The sequence below is a fragment of the Camponotus floridanus genome, unplaced genomic scaffold (assembly GCF_003227725.1).
Source record: "Camponotus floridanus strain SB8 unplaced genomic scaffold, Cflo_v7.5 scaffold28, whole genome shotgun sequence".
In the NCBI taxonomy this organism is placed as follows: Eukaryota; Metazoa; Arthropoda; class Insecta; order Hymenoptera; family Formicidae; genus Camponotus; species Camponotus floridanus.
The window spans coordinates 2246287-2262675 of record NW_020229414.1 but is presented as its reverse complement, the minus strand read 5'-3'; the positions used below and the strand labels follow the sequence as shown (position 1 = coordinate 2262675).

The following is a 16389-nucleotide window of genomic DNA, read 5'->3' as shown; positions in this document are numbered from 1 at the left end:
TACTCTATACTTTGTGATTTATAAGATACAGAAACATTAAAATTTATTAATACTCAAGATAATATATAAGTACATTCAAGATTAATCTCGTTATCAGACTTATTATAAGACATTAATATTAGAATTAGTTGCAAAATTTGTTGAGGTGCAGCTTCCAAGTAACATTCAAGTATCCTTAGGAATACAATATCTTGATATTTTCTGAGCATCTCTGAATAATACCGTTTTTCATCTGCATCGTCCCCATCTTTCTTACATTTATGCACTCTTAATGCATCCTTTGAAGTTTCCCAATAATAAACAACTGGTACTAATTTCAAAGGAATAGCAATCATAAAAAATAATGCCTTTTTGATTATTAAATTCAATCTCTTACAACAATCATCACTTGTAGCCAGGGATTCTTCTGTCAAGGAACATGATTATATATTTATAATGTAACTAATATAATTGAATTAGCTAAAGTTAATCGAATTACAAACGAATTTATTCTACTTCACTTCTTTATCTTGTTTTTGCATCCGTCTATTAACTAAAACAGTTATCAGAGAAGGAATTAGGATAAAGTAAATTGAAACTTGTGATTTTGCCATTCAAAAGGTATCGAATAGCGATGTTATAATCGAAACACATATTTATAATTTACATAACTAGCGAAAAACGCAGAAAGAAAATGTCCAATTGTTTTATGCAAATTTTCTTGTTTCTTCTGGTATCCATTTCTCTTAAAATATAAAACACCACAAAATTTTACTTGTGCGTTGTGACACTTTCTATGCTATTCTAGTTTTCTTTGTAACTTAACTTATGTTGTTTTGAAGGACGTTTTTTCATGCACGTGTTTCACAAAAGACGGTGAAATAAAGGGATACGCGAAATTATTAATGCGCATGCTCGGAAAAATACAAAATAAATATCTATCTATATAATATGTAATCTGTCAAAATACGTTATTTGTCAGCTGCGATATATACAGAATAATTATTTCGCAAATCGCATCAATTATAATATTCCTTCATAAGAATGTTGACTGTTCATTGATCTTCTTTAGGACAAAATGTACTTTCTGAAATATCTGAAAAATAAACTTGATAAATATCTGAAATTTATATTCTTTTTTTTGCACATACATAAATTCATACGGTGAAAAGCAAATTTAAGTTATATAATGAGCAAGAGCAATAACATTTTACAACTGTAGTAAATTTGAGTATCCAATATCTTTTCAACAGGAAGTTTTCGTTAACAATTTATTCTCTCCTTAGGAAGGTTCTATTGCTGTAATGAAAAATCCCAAAATTTATCAAAGTTCAAGGAATTAGCCTTTTATATTACTATCTACAGCATCAGGAAAATTGACAGGCAGATTAAAAATAAGATTATTTTGCAATATAAAATATACGTATATATGGATTGAGGTAACAAAATTTATTGACTAAAGATGAAGAAATATATGATAGTTATATATAAATAAGCATACAGTACATAAAATTATTATTTGTTCTTTCAAAATCATTTATGATATTTTAATGTAATTCTTAAAAAAAATATATCAGATAAAATAATATCAAATATTTATTTTTGTTTACTATTTTTTTTCATTTATTCTAAATTCTTCAAAAATTCTGAGATACATTTCTAAGTATATTAACATTAATAAATAATATCATAAATAAATGTCAACAGATACATAATAGTATAAAAAAAAAAAAACGAGAGTGGTTTCACTTATGGAAACAATTGGAAGCCATTTACGTTTTACCATGAACAATCGTTGCGTCTGGAGATACATTTCCTTTAAGATTTGTAAGCTGTGTACTATTGAATATGAACAACCGTTGCGATCGGAGTTGTATCTCCTTTTTGAAAAAATTAAAAAATTTTTTAAAATTAATTTTAGCTTATATTCTTTCTGTATTTAATAATCACCGCTTTCTTTCTCTACGAACCGTTTTATAAAATGTTATTACTCTAACGTTATTACTAAAATTGCGCTGAAGATGACTTGAAGATAAGTCGAAACGTCCGCACACACCTTTAATTCTTATATATATTATATCGGTTTTGTTTTTGAGCTTGTATTATAAATCATTAATATATATTTTCTGATTATTTACCTACATTATTAATTTGATATTTAGCTCTCTACGCCTATTTGACCACTTTAATTTTTAATTTACAGAGAGCTTTACCTCTTTTTGTTCATAATAGTATAGCATAGGATAGTATAAGATTATATATAATGTGCATGTTATATATATATATATATATATATATATATATATATATATAATATTTATATGTTACATATGTATATATATTATATATAATCTTATACTATCCTATTTTATATATATAGTGAGCCCTAGCATGAGTATCCTAGTTTATATATATAGAGTATAGAATATATACTATCCTATAGTTTATATAGTTTATATATATATATATTTAAATATATATATTTATAAATTATTATTAAATATATATATTTATATATGTATATAGTATATATATTACAGTATAGTACAATGTATGTATTAAACTATATATATTATGCCATTATAGTATTCTGAACTTATACACATTATTTAAATATTTCCTGAGAAATGTTATATTTCTTTATATCTTCTAAATGAAAATATTCTTGTTAAAATTTCAGTATAAAAAATTATGTGTGGTTGATTCCTGTCAGTTACGACATACATACATGCAGTCTTGTACAAATATTATGTACACAGTCATCTTAAAATTATAATCTAAAAATGTTGTATAATTAAAATAGCTTTGATTTTGCAAAATCTTTGAAAATCCAGCTGTACTAAAACTATTGTACATAATAGTGAGTTATTCTTTTTATTATAAAATTATCATAAGACTTTATGAAAATCACAATATAAGATCAGTCACATATTTTGTATAGTTAATTTCTTTTGTTCTTTTGAATAAGAAATAGATAAAGTTAAAATCTTGTTGTTTCTAATTCTATCATTTCATTTGGTACATTTGGAGAGACTCTATTTATATTATTCTTTTTAGAAGGATGAAAGACCTTATAATACAGAACCATTACTATAATTCCCAGACCAAAAAAGACAAAACTAATAATATGAAATTTATTAAAATACCAAACATTTCTAATTGCAGGAGGGCAATAATTTGCCCACAATAAATTTGATATGGTATTTTCCAGAAAACACAGAATGTAAAAGCTCACATATCTCCAAACTGTATTACTTTCTGCAGTATTGATGTATATGAAAATGTAAACAATGCCAAAAACTGAGGCAAATAATACAGAATAAATATGTTTTTTAAATGAAGGCTGCATATGTGAATGGTCATAAGTTCGACAAAAATGATCTGATATTTTGTTTGGATTTGGATCAATCCAAATCCATATTGTCATACCTATCCAATGTATTATACAACAAATTATGACAGATATAGGCCAGATGCTTGCAATGATACCGAGCGATAAAATCCTTGCCGCTACAATTATGATAATTTCGATAAATTTTTTTAAAAATATATTTTACAAATATTTTTATATGGCTAAAAATTCAATATATTAATTATATACCTGTTATGCAAAAGTGCCACAACAATTGTAAAATCTCTGCTATGCCACCAATATTCAATTTATCTTCTTGAGCGAATCGAATAACTTTATTATACTCAGCCATTGACGCACCCATGTATATAAATGCCAAGAAAGTACTGAATACTTGATCACTGAATACTGGAAAATAATATAGAAGCAAATTAAGAAAATTAAGATTACAGAAATGCCTACATATGAATATGTGTGTATAATTATATAAAATATTTAATAATTTTTTTGAATTTGTAATATGTTGTAATATCTAATTCTATATCATTTAATTTACAAAAGAACCTATATATATGGTAATAAACTTGGAGATATACATTATTTAAATGACAGTAAACTAATAATAATAAAAATAATAATACCAAAAATATCCTTGATACAAAAATTTTTTTCTGTATATTAGATATTACTAATTACTCTATACTTTATTTTTATTTCATTTTTTCTTTTTTTATGATTTATAAGATACAGAACCATTAAAATTTATTAATATTCAAAATAATATATAAGTACATTCAAAATTAATCTTATCATAAGAATTTAGCATTAGAGTTAGTTGTAGAATCTGTTGGGGTGCAGCATCCAAGTAACATTCAAGTACCCTAAGCAATGAAGCATCTCGATATTTTTTGAGCATCATTTTATGATACCGACTTTCATTTATAACGTCTCCAGATTTTTTATATTTTAACGCTTTTATAGCATATTTTGAAGTTTTCCAATAATTAACAATTGGTGCTAATTTCAAAGGAATAGCAATCACAAGAAATAATCTATTCTTGGTTATTAAATGCAATATTTTACAATAATCATCTGTGGAATTGTACTGTATGAAGAAACATTATTTTAATCAGACAAGTTATAAAAAGTACATATAATGTAACTAATATAATTGAATTAGCAGAAGTTTATCGAATTAAAAATGAATATATCTACTTCACTTCTTCATCTCCTCGTTGTTGCATCTGTCTACTGATTAAAACATTTATCAGAGAAGAAATCAGCATAAGGCAAATTATCGAAATAAAACTTGTGGTTTCGCCATTCAAAAGGTATTGAATAGCGACCTTATAATCTGAATATGTATCTAGAATTAGCACAACTATCGTAAAATGCAGACAGAAAATTTCGTATTGTTTTACCACATGAGTGCTAGACATGGTTTTCTTCTTTTTTCTGGTATCCACTCCTTTTAAAATATAAAACACCACAAAATTTTACTTGTACGTTGTGACACTTTCCATGCTATTCCAGTCTTTCTGTAACTTATGTTGTTTATATATATAAGGACGCTTTAAAAAAAACTTTTTCTTTTAAATTATTAGATGACTGTTTACAAAGAATGGCTAAAAAAACACTGATTTTATGACCATGAAAGACAAGGTTAACGGTATGTTAAAAAAAAAACAAAAACGCTTTTTTCACGCACGTGTTTCAAAAGGCGGTGAACGCGAAAGTATTAATGCGCATGCTCGAAAAGATTCAAAATGAATATTTACGATCAGTATGTAATCTGTCAAAATACCTAATTTGTCAGCTGCGATATATATACAGAATCATTATTTCGCGAATCGCATCGATTAATATTCCTTCATAAGAATGTTGATTGTTCATTGATTTCCTTTAGGACAAAATATACATTTTCTGAAAAAATAAGCTTGATAAATATCTGAAATTTATTCTTTTTATGTGGCACATACATAAATTCATACTATGAAATTTAAGTTATAAATGTGCAAGAGCATTAACATTTTACAATTGCAGAGTCCTTTCAATAGGAAGTTTCTGTTAACAATTTATTTCTCCTTAGGAAGATTCTATTGCTGTAATGAGAAACCTCAAAGTTGTCAGAGTTCAAGGAGCTAGCTTTTTATATTATTATATTACTTATTATATTTTATATTACTATATAAAGCATCAGGAAAATTGACAGTCAGATTGCAAATAAAATGATTTTGCAATATAAAATATATATAAATTGAGGTAGCAAAAACTTATTGACTAAAGAAAAAATAAAATTACATAAATTCATATATTTACAAAATAAATAAACATACACTATATTATAAAATTGTTTTAGTTATTTTAATGCCATTATATTCTAATATAAACTCATATGAAATTCGTAATTAAAAATAGAAAGAAAAATATTTCTATTGTTAAAATATCAAATATTTATTTTTGTTTATATTTTACATTTATTATAAATTATTGAAATATTTTGAGAGCATACATTTTTTTTGAGTATTGATATTATTAAATAATATCACATAAGTAAATTTTATACATATATATTATCTTATTATAATATTCTGAGTTTATACACGTTATTTGAATATTCCTGAGAAATATTTTCTTACACTTCTTAAGTGAAAATATTCCTGTTAAAGTTTCAGTATAAAAAACTATATATAGTTGGCCCCTGGCAATTGTAACATATATACAGTCAGTCTTGCACAAATAATTTTGTGCACAGTCTTTTTCAAATTATAATCTACAAATGCTGTAAGTATAATCAAAATGACTTTGTTCATTTTGCAAAATCTTTGAAAAGTGAGCTGTACAATTGGACTATTGTATAATAGAGATTCTGTTCATTGTAAAATTATCATATAACCTTATAAAAATATAGGAACAGTTACAAATTGTTCATCTTTTGTGACTCTTTTGAATAAGAAATAGATAAAGTTATGTCACTTGAACTGCATTTGAAGTATGATGCTTTTTTGAAGGATGAAAAACAGTATAATATAGAAGCATTGCTGAAATTCCCAGAAAAAAGGAGAAAATACAAATAATAAATAATACATTAAAGTACCAAGCATCTTGAACGGCAGGAGGACAAGTATATTTCCACAAGAAATTTGATGTGATATTTTCCAAAAGACACAGACTGTAAAAGCATAAATGTTTCCAAAACGTATTGCCATCCACAATATTGAGATATATGAAAATGTGAACTATGCCAATAACTGAGGCAAATAATACAGAATAAATGCGTTCCTTAATCGAAGGCTGCATATGTGGTGGAAGACTATAAGTCCGACAAAATTCTAATATTCCTTTGGAATCAACTAAAATCCATATTATCATACCTATCCAATGTATTATGCAACATATTATAGTATATGTAGACCAGATGCTTGCAATGATACTGAGTGATAAAATCCTTGCCACTACAATCATAATAATAATTTTCATGAATTTTTTTCTAAATATTTTCATAGCATAGCTAAAATATTCATTTTCATACATTAATTACATACCTGTAATGAAAAAGTGCCATAAAAATTGTAAAATTATTCCTATAGTACCAATATTTGATTTATCCTGTTGAGCTAATCGAATACTACGATGATAACTAGCCATTGCCCAACCCATGCTCACAAGCGAGCTGACAACACTAGCTGCTTGATGTATAACTGAAAAATAATATAAAAGCAAATTAAAAAAAGTATAAATATCTGTATGTATATATATATATATATATATATACATATATGTATATATATATATATATATATATATATATATACAGGGTGTCCCATTTTAATGCCCCACCCCAAATAACTTTCTTATTTTTAATTTTAGAAAAAGATGTTTCAGACAAAAGTTGTATGGTTTCGAGGGGGACATAAGATGGTACCATTAATTTGATCTTGAAGAGTCACATGAAGGTTACGTGAAGATCATTTTCAATTTCTTAAATGGAACACCCTATATATTTTTGCATATTCTTGTAGCTTATCTCGAGAGCTTTCCAAAACACTATAAATAAACATTTTTTCATCAAGTACGTTTCGAGTAATGAGGCTTGAAATCATTTCTTAATTTTACATAAACCATAAAATATCTTGTAAAATATTCATTTTTTGATTATCTTACCTTAATACTTTTATGTACAAAATAATGAGAGAAATCCATTGGTGCAAAGAAAACATACAGTTGTTTTTAAGAAAAATATGGAATTGTTAATTGCAAATTACATATTTTTTTCTTAAAAACAACTGTATGTTTTCTTTGCACCAATGGATTTCCCTCATTATTTTGTACATAAAAGTATTAAGGTAAGATAATCAAAAAATGAATATTTTACAAGATATTTTATGGTTTATGTAAAATTAAGAAATGATTTCAAGCCTCATTACTCGAAACGTACTTGATGAAAAAATGTTTATTTATAGTGTTTTGGAAAGCTCTCGAGATAAGCTACAAGAATATGCAAAAATATATAGGGTGTTCCATTTAAGAAATTGAAAATGATCTTCACGTAACCTTCATGTGACTCTTCAAGATCAAATTAATGGTACCATCTTATGTCCCCCTCGAAACCATACAACTTTTGTCTGAAACATCTTTTTCTAAAATTAAAAATAAGAAAGTTATTTGGGGTGGGGCATTAAAATGGGACACCCTGTATATAATCAATTATATATAAATGTATATGTATATATAACCAATTATATGTATTTAATAATTTTTTTGAAATTTGTAATAATAAAATATCTAATGCTATGTCATTTGTCCATTTACATAAAAAACTATAAGTATTATCTAAAAAATTATAAGTAGTATCTTTGACATGGACATTTTTTCTGTCTAATAAATATTACTAATTATTTCACTCATTATTTCATGTAATTCATTAAAGACAGAAACATTAAAACTTATTAATACTCAAGATATAAGTACATTCAAGATTAATCCTATTATCATAATGCTTTAGTATCAGAGTGAGTTGCAGAATATGTTGCGGCGCAGCTTCCAGGTAACATTCAAATACCCTTAACAATGCAACATCTTGATCTTCTTTGAGCATTCTCAAATAATATCTTCTTTCACCTACACGGTCTCCAGATTTCTCACATTTGCGCGCTTTTAATGCATATTTCAAAGTTTCCCAATAATGCACAACTGGCGCTAATTGCAGGGGAATAGCAAGCACAAAAAATAATTTATTTTTGATCATTAAACGCGTTGTTTTATGATCATCTAGCATATCCATGCTGGGATTCTTCTGTAACAAGAATTATTCCAATTAGGCGAATTACAAAAAGCATATCTAATTAATGTGATTCAATCAGCTGGGATAATCCGAATAAAACGAATATATTCTACTTCACTTCTCTATCTTGATGTTGCATCCTTTCACTGACTAAAACATTTATCAGAGAAGGAATCAGGATAAAGCATATCGTCCAAATAAAATACGTCTCTTTGCCATTCAAAAGGTATTGAATAGCGATGTTATAATCGAAACACATATCCACAACATGCATAATTATGGAACAACCTAGTAGGAAAATGTCCAGTTGTTTTACGCGAGTATCGGGCATTGCATCCACATCATCGAAATGGACAGTTGGAAGTACATTAAGGGATTGACGAAGACGATGCTCGCCATTTCTTTGTTCCATTTTTTCTTCTCTTTTTCGATTTCCGTCCCTTTTAAGGTATAAAACATTACAAAATGAGTTCAATCGCGCGTCGTGGCACTACTCCATTACTTTGTTTTTGTAACAACTTGTTGTTCAAAGTTTGAAGGTTAAAGACGCTTTTTTCACGCATGCGTTTCAGAAATGACAGTAAAATAGAGAGAGCGCGAAAATGTTAGTCCTGATCTGCAATAGGTAATTTAAGCTCTAAGCCTTAAGAAATTAACCAATCACAGTCGAGCATTCTCTTCATACTTGACTGTGATTGGTCAATTTCTTAAGGGCTGAAGTTGCCTATGGTCGAGTCTACAATAGGTAATTTAAGCCTTAAGACTTAAGAGATTGACCAATCACAGTCAAGTATGAAGAGAATATTCGACTGTGATTGGTCAATTTCTTAGGACTTAAATTACCTATTGCAGATCGGGACTATTGTAGACCTAGCCTTACAATGCGCATGCTCAAGAAAATTCAAAATGGACGCCTACGATCAGTGTGTAATCTGTCAAAACGTGTAATTGTCAGACGTGACTTGTATAGAATAATTATTTCGCGAATCACATCGATTACAATATTCTTTCAAAAAAATGTCGGCTATGTTGACTGCCGATTGGTTTCCTCTAGGACGAGATATATACTTTCGGTAAATATCTGAAATTTATATTCTTATGACATAAATTCATACGATGAAAAAAAATTGAAATTATACAATGTGCTAATATTAACAACATTTTATAATTGCAGCAAATTTGAGCTGTATCCGATATCCTTCCAGCAGGAAGTTTCCTTTAACAATTTACTTGTGGCAGCTCCTTATGGAGGTTCTATCGCTGTAACGAGAAATCCCAAGAAACTTGTCAAAGTTCAAGGAGCTAATAAGCCCTTAATATTGTTATATACATCATCAGGAAAATTGACAGCCAGATTGCAAGTAAGATTACTTTAATGCAAAGACATTCTTCAAAGAATTTATTTATCAGGCATTAATTTGCAACTGAAACACAAAAATTATTACGCGTTAAATCATTTAAATCATTATGTAACTAAATATTCCTGCAAGTAACATCTTTATTTGATATTTTTTCAGTGGAGCAGTGGACAATTGATATCATTTGGCTGGTCTCAACAGGAAGAATTGTTATGCGTACAAGATGATGGCATGGTTCTGATATATGACATGTTTGGAACTTATCAACATACTTTTAGTATGGGAAAAGATGTAAGCCATCTACACACAAGATATCTTTCTATTATCAATGAAACTTCTCCATATACATTAATCTTCTCATTCTTTAAGGTAGCTAAGGATACTAAAGTTATTGACGCAAAGTTCTTTGCGACATCCAACAGCACTGGGATAGCTGTTTTAACATCTACTAATCGCATATTTCTAGTAAACAATGTATCCGAGCCTAAAGTCCGACCAGTTACCGATATGCCAAGCAAGTATAATACAATATAATATATCTGTATATTTCCTGGATTACTGTCATTATTAACTATTGCTTTTAGGATATGGTGGACCAATTGATTGTTGGTGCGTGATACATTATGATAGGGAGACAGAGGTGATTTTGTCAAATAGAGAAGGAATCGTTGTAATTCATCAGTCCCACCAAAACACATTTCCATTTGTAAATATAATATATTATTATAGTATATTGTTAATTTATAATGTCGTTATATAATTATATTATATATTTCTTAATTTTCTTAACTTTACATCTTACACGAAAATCGATATTTGATATAATAAACTTTATCTCACTTTTAGAACAATCTCTTCAGCAATAAAATCAATAATGTGATAGCAATGGCTGTATCTGGCAATTATCGGCACATTGCACTCTATGCTGACACTGGACATTTATATATTGGTTCAATAGACTTTAGAGAGAAATATTGTGAATGCTATACAAATATGAAGGAACCTTTGGCAAATATAGCCTGGTAAATGAAGAATTATATAATTATAATGTTGATAGAAATTAATTTTCGAGAAACCACAAGTAGATTTAATAGGATTTTTTAAATATTTTCGGGCAGGTGTGGTACGGAAGCCGTGGTATGCAGCTGGAACAGTGCAATAATGGTAGTAGGACGTACAGCTGAGAATATAGTGTACAATTACGATGGTCCGGTACACTTGATTACAGAAATTGATGGAGTACGTGTACTTTCGAGTTGCTCCCACGAAATGATACAGAAAGTACCGAATGTCGTGCAAAGAATATTTAGAATCAACTCTACGGATCCTGCATCGTATCTCTTAGAGGCTTCTAAGCAGTTTCAGAAAAAGAGTCATAAAGCTGACAGTTATATAGATCTAGTGAAAGATAAATTGGATTCGGCGATAAAGGCTTGCATCGATGGAGCGAGTCATGAATTCGATTTTGAAACGCAAAAGATTTTGATGCGTGTAAGTTTGATAAGTACATTTTATCGAAACAGAAATTGTGATAATAATTATCAATCTTATTAGGCTGCCAAGTTTGGAAAAGGATTCAGCAAAAGAATGGATTCTGAATATTACGTTCAAATGTGCAGGATTTTGAGAGTTTTGAACGCAGTAAGACATCCTGCTGTGGGCATTCCACTAACATATACACAGTATCCTTTTGTATAGAATTCTCCTCTATATTCTTTTGTGATGCTTAAAAATCTATCTAAATCCTTATTAATGCCAGATTTAATGTTCTTACAAATCAAGTGCTACTGGACAGATTAGTAGTTCGAAGACATTATTACTTAGGTATACAAATAGCACGCCATTTACAATTACCTGAAATTGATGGGGAAAGTAGAATATTGGCACATTGGGCTTGCTACAAGGTGAAATAAATGTGATAAAAGATAAAATATTAAAAATATCTCAAGAAATATATACATATTTTTATCTAGGTAAAACAAACGCAATTAGATAAAGAACAAATAGCAGAGGAGATAGCTGATAAATTAGGATATGCTCCTGGTGTTTCATACAGCGAAATTGCGAAAAGGGCAGCTGATTGTGGGCGAAAACAATTGGCTATTAAAGTAAATCTACTAATTATAAATATATAAAGCATTATATTTTTTACATTATAAATAATTATATATTTGTATTTATTTTAGTTAATCGACTATGAACCGCGTGCGCATCAGCAAGTACCCCTGCTGTTGACGCTTGGCGAAGAGCGAGCCGCTCTGCATAAAGCTGTAGAGAGTGGTAATACGGATTTAGTCTACACTGTCATTCTTCATCTCAGAGAAAATATGACTCTCGGGGATTTTCAAGTAAGGAAAATAACGTGTTCTAAGTGCAAATATATAAGATTCACTTTTCTAATTAATCTATCATTCATTTATACAGATGTCTATAATGCATTGTCCTTTGGCAATGGCATTATATATTAAATATTGTCAAAGTCATAATAGAGAGACATTACGCGATATTTATAATCAATATGATGACTTTCATTCACAAGCAGTGTGGTTTATCACTGAGAGTTATCAACGAAAAGTTAGTAAAATTGTACATGAAAAATTTTACACATTTATATTTTTATCACAATATATTGAATAAGTAAAGGTATATGACACATTTTTAGAACACCATGTCGAAAGATGCATTGCTACAATCTGCACAAGAAAATTTTAGATTGGCTCGTAATGATACAAATGCTTCATTAACAGAAGAACAGATAAAGCTCTTAAAATATCAGAGATCTTTAGAGGATACGCTACACGAGTCAGTCGTTGGAAAGCCTCTACATGATACTGTAAAAATATTATTATTGCGTAATGAGTTGAAATTAGCGGATAAATTACGGTCCGAATATAAAATACCAGATCGGAGGTATATCAACTTTTATAACTTTAAGCAAATTTTTTTATATTTCGTCTTATATTAAATGGTATATTTTGACAGATATTGGTGGTTAAAGATACAATGTTTAGCAGAACAAGGTCTATGGAATGATTTGGAAAAATTCTCCAAAACTAAAAAGTCCCCCATTGGCTATGAGGTAACAAGTATTGCAAACTTGTGTATCATTTTTATATAATTCTATATATTTATTTATATTTATTGATTGTAACAAACTATTTTAATCCTTTTGCAGCCATTTATAGATGAATGTCTCAAGTATAATGAAAAATTAGAAGCAAGAAAATATTTAATGAAAATTAAAGATGATCTTAAAGTGAAGTATCTAGTAAAATTAAAGTAAGTATATGAAAGAGTTATACCTTTTTTAAAGTTAAATATATATACATAATAAATATATTGCTATTCTGTGCAGTATGCTGAGCGAAGCAGCAAAGACAGCGTTTGATCAAAAAGACGCTTCAGGTCTTACATTTGTGTTGGCGCAATGTAGTTTGACAGACAGGCAATTAGTAGATAAGATCAACATGTATCTAGCTAGTCTTAAAAATTAAAATTTTTTTGTTGTGTATTATAACTTTTACATGCATTTATATTATGCCATTTGAATTTTTTTTATGTATGTGTATATGTGTATGTGTGTGTATATATATAATTCAAATGATAAACATACAATGTAAAATATTTCCATATGTCAATAAACATTATCCATAAGATAATTTATATAAATCAATAAGATAAAAAAAGTAGTAAAATAGGTAAAGTTATATAGTTATTTAAAAAAATAATATCTATTACATTATATCTCATTTTAATCAATATCAATGTAAATCTTTACTCATGCCTGTACTCATCTTGTACTCATCCTGTTATAATCTGTACAAAAATATGAATATAAAATACTTGTTATACAAAATATCCATATTTGTAACTGATTTGTACATGTAAATACATTTGTACATGATGTATATATTCATACATATGTATGTATGTACATAAAATATCTGAAAATATCTAAGTATATCATTATTAAAACTTATTTAATTATAAGATTTTTAAAATGCATGTATAAATTATATATATATATATATATATATATATATATATATATATATATATATATATAATCTAACTATCTAATATTACATCACTATTTAAAATCTAAATATTTTTTAATCTAAAACTATTCATCAATTAATTTCTCCAGACCGTATGAACTTTGTATGTTTTTCACTAATATCATTTACAATTAATTGTTCAATCTCATCACCATCATTTAATTGCTCATTTGTAAGAGACAGGCTATAATCAGTTTCTTTGCTTACAATTACCACTTGTTGCTTTCTAGTTTGCAACATGTTTGCTATTACAAGCTGAAAAAAATGTCCAAAATTTAAATGTATCTTGCAGAATTTGGAAAAAAACTTTTAATTATGTGTATGTACATAATAATTACTTACATTGTGATGATATTTATTGAGAGCAGCTCTTGCTTTGGAAATTAGCAAGCTTTCATCAGTTTCCAATTTAAAGGAGACTACAAATGCTTTTGGTACCCATAAACTAACTAATGGGGCTAATATCTTTGGTACTAATTGAAGAGATATAGTTGGCGGTCCAGTTGAGTGAATTTTATGGACTGACTAAAAAGAGAATTATAACTATTATAATAGAATAAATTATATTTTAAAAAAATGTGAAAAAATTTGTTTATCACCATTTCATTAGAAGGAATGTAAAAATCTGAGACTGCTGCTGCTAAATATAGAATAGCTTTGTTTTCTAAAGGTGCTAATGCTTGACAAGCAGATCGGAGCAGCCAGAAATATTCAGGAAGAGTTGTGAAAGTGAGTTGTAGCAGTTTCTTTTGATCAAACGCTTCTCTATATTTTCGCAGTACTATTGCCACCTTCTGGGTATATTCAGGTGAAACTGCAAACATAAATGTATTGTTTATTAATTATATCAGAATAATTATGTATGATTACTTATAATTGATTTTTAGATGTATATAGTTTACCTGTGATAACAGGAGTCTCATTATTATTATCCGATATTTGAAGCAAATCTAAAAACTTTTGTCCAATGAAATGTCTTGAAAATGGTTCCAAGGATTTGACTCTGTAAATATATAGATGTTTTTATATATTATAATATTACTTATATTAATTTGTATTATATAATATCTACTACCTATACATAAAGATAACTGCATATCCATGCTCTAAGAAATATTCTGCCGAAACAGAGCCTCTTGTGCCTGCACTAAAATTGTCCACAAATCTTACAGTGTTATGTTCTAAGGGTACAGTTGTACCTCCGCTCTGTAACATTCAAGAGTCAGAGAAAATTTGCTATTAATTGAGTAACATTAAATTTTACACTCTCACCGTTATTAGTACTACTTTATTGCCCTCATCTAAATGCTTTTTTGTAAATTCCTTCAGAGCAGTTTCATTCTGCTCCAAATCTTGAGGAGGTGGATGCTTCGCATAAAAGTCTTCCCACGCTGACACCATTGTAAATATTTATACCAATTTAACAGATTTCTGCATGAACGAATAATAATCTTATAAAAATTTTGTATGAATATGATTAATAAGAGAATTAATAAAGAGAAAGAAAAATACATAACAGCCGCGCAGAGATACCATGGTTAGAAACAAATCACGTATCAGTAAAAGATCAATTTTCTGTTTAATTTCGATCGTCATTGACTTTGTAAATCATTCAAAGTCAAAAAAATGTCTTATTAATTGTAGTAACATTAAATTTACACTCTCACCTTATTAGTACTACTTTATTGCCTCATCTAAATGCTTTTTTGTAAATTCTTCAGAGCATTTCATTCTGCTCCAAATCTTGAGGAGGTGGATGCTTCGCATAAAAGTCTCCACGTAACCATTGTAAATATTATACCAATTAACAGATTTGCTGCATGAACGAAAAATAATAAAATCTTATAAAAAATAAAAAAAAAAAAAATTTATATAATAAATGTTATATATTATATAACATGTATTGCATAATAAAAACTTGCTTTCTTTCCCTTAACCTTGTATCAAAGTCATCATACACTGATTATTTGTTGCTAACAATAATATTATATTTCTGCAAATTATAATTTTATTCAAAGATGAAACAACTTTGATCCATAGATGAATATGAATTAATAAAGAGAATTAATAAAGAGAAAGAAAAATACATAACACGCGCGCGCAGAGATACCATGGTTAGAAACAAATCACGGTATCAGTAAAAGATCAATTTTCTGTTTAATTTCGATCGTCAATTGAACTTTGTAAATATCAATTACATAAGTACCTTAAAATAAATGGGAATCTTAATATATACTTGTGTAAGATAAATGCAACTCTCTGATATTTCAGTTGCAACGTCTCTCTTTTCTTTCTAGCAACTCATTCTATAGAAACATGAATAATTAATTAGTGACATGATCTGTCATTATCACTAAC

At 28.0% G+C, this 16389-nt stretch overlaps 4 protein-coding genes across 9 annotated transcripts; 1 reads left to right on the top strand and 3 right to left on the bottom strand.

Annotated features, from left to right (window-relative positions):
• Positions 1-57: 57 nt before the first annotated feature.
• Positions 58-5239, bottom strand: LOC105248329 (XK-related protein 6-like). 5 transcript variants are annotated; one of them, XM_025409739.1, is made up of 5 exons: positions 5136-5239; positions 4552-4869; positions 4124-4436; positions 3581-3739; positions 2903-3489 (listed from the first exon to the last, which is right to left on the bottom strand). In XM_025409739.1, exons 2-5 carry the CDS (start codon positions 4768-4770, stop codon positions 2960-2962), a joined length of 1221 nt encoding a protein of 406 aa, XP_025265524.1. In that variant the 5' UTR covers positions 4771-4869; positions 5136-5239; the 3' UTR covers positions 2903-2959. The 5 variants fall into 5 exon arrangements, 2 of the variants coding, with proteins under 2 accessions (XP_025265525.1, XP_025265524.1); XM_025409740.1 differs by lacking the exons at positions 2903-3489; positions 5136-5239 and adding an exon at positions 58-1075 and having other exon boundaries at positions 4552-5061; XR_003122938.1 differs by lacking the exon at positions 5136-5239 and having other exon boundaries at positions 4212-4436; positions 4552-5061.
• Positions 5240-5926: 687 nt separating this feature from the next.
• LOC105248323 (XK-related protein 6) lies at positions 5927-9168 on the bottom strand. Its single transcript, XM_011253069.3, has 4 exons — positions 8734-9168; positions 8303-8627; positions 6877-7032; positions 5927-6786 (listed from the first exon to the last, which is right to left on the bottom strand). Exons 1-4 carry the CDS (start codon positions 9025-9027, stop codon positions 6299-6301), a joined length of 1263 nt encoding a protein of 420 aa, XP_011251371.1. The 5' UTR covers positions 9028-9168; the 3' UTR covers positions 5927-6298.
• A 346-nt stretch (positions 9169-9514) lies between these two features.
• LOC105248322 (vacuolar protein sorting-associated protein 16 homolog) lies at positions 9515-13533 on the top strand. Its single transcript, XM_011253068.3, has 16 exons — positions 9515-9688; positions 9790-9976; positions 10133-10264; positions 10343-10487; positions 10558-10679; positions 10820-10995; positions 11092-11464; positions 11528-11655; positions 11733-11877; positions 11947-12081; positions 12160-12321; positions 12398-12547; positions 12636-12883; positions 12956-13052; positions 13149-13252; positions 13329-13533. The coding sequence occupies exons 1-16, from the start codon at positions 9633-9635 to the stop codon at positions 13465-13467; spliced, it is 2499 nt and encodes an 832-aa protein (XP_011251370.1). The 5' UTR covers positions 9515-9632; the 3' UTR covers positions 13468-13533.
• A 518-nt stretch (positions 13534-14051) lies between these two features.
• On the bottom strand, positions 14052-16372 carry LOC105248320 (phosphopantothenate--cysteine ligase). 2 transcript variants are annotated; one of them, XM_025409758.1, is made up of 8 exons: positions 16238-16354; positions 15955-16024; positions 15304-15464; positions 15107-15237; positions 14934-15034; positions 14631-14845; positions 14374-14556; positions 14052-14286 (listed from the first exon to the last, which is right to left on the bottom strand). In XM_025409758.1, exons 3-8 carry the CDS (start codon positions 15430-15432, stop codon positions 14104-14106), a joined length of 942 nt encoding a protein of 313 aa, XP_025265543.1. In that variant the 5' UTR covers positions 15433-15464; positions 15955-16024; positions 16238-16354; the 3' UTR covers positions 14052-14103. The 2 variants fall into 2 exon arrangements, with proteins under 2 accessions (XP_025265543.1, XP_025265544.1); XM_025409759.1 differs by lacking the exon at positions 15955-16024 and having other exon boundaries at positions 15304-15462; positions 16238-16372.
• Between the last annotated feature and the right edge of the window lie 17 nt (positions 16373-16389).

Coding starts and splice junctions, on each gene's coding strand:
- LOC105248322 (XM_011253068.3), top strand. CDS start 9,633: ATGTCGGCTATGTTGACTGCCGATTGGTTTCCTCTAGGACGAGATATA. Junction 10,488..10,557: donor ACCAGTTACCGATATGCCAA/GCAAGTATAATA, acceptor TATTGCTTTTAG/GATATGGTGGACCAATTGAT. Junction 13,053..13,148: donor AGTCCCCCATTGGCTATGAG/GTAACAAGTATT, acceptor ATCCTTTTGCAG/CCATTTATAGATGAATGTCT.
- LOC105248320 (XM_025409759.1), bottom strand. CDS start 15,432: ATGGTGTCAGCGTGGGAAGACTTTTATGCGAAGCATCCACCTCCTCAA. Junction 14,846..14,933: donor TGAGACTCCTGTTATCACAG/GTAAACTATATA, acceptor TTATGTTTGCAG/TTTCACCTGAATATACCCAG. Junction 14,557..14,630: donor ACATTCCTTCTAATGAAATG/GTGATAAACAAA, acceptor TTCTCTTTTTAG/TCAGTCCATAAAATTCACTC.
- LOC105248329 (XM_025409739.1), bottom strand. CDS start 4,770: ATGTCTAGCACTCATGTGGTAAAACAATACGAAATTTTCTGTCTGCAT. Junction 4,437..4,551: donor AACAACGAGGAGATGAAGAA/GTGAAGTAGATA, acceptor TTCTTCATACAG/TACAATTCCACAGATGATTA. Junction 3,740..4,123: donor TGATAAGATTAATTTTGAAT/GTACTTATATAT, acceptor ATTATTTTCCAG/TATTCAGTGATCAAGTATTC.
- LOC105248323 (XM_011253069.3), bottom strand. CDS start 9,027: ATGGAACAAAGAAATGGCGAGCATCGTCTTCGTCAATCCCTTAATGTA. Junction 8,628..8,733: donor TGCAACATCAAGATAGAGAA/GTGAAGTAGAAT, acceptor TTCTTGTTACAG/AAGAATCCCAGCATGGATAT. Junction 6,787..6,876: donor ATGGCACTTTTTCATTACAG/GTATGTAATTAA, acceptor TTATGATTGTAG/TGGCAAGGATTTTATCACTC.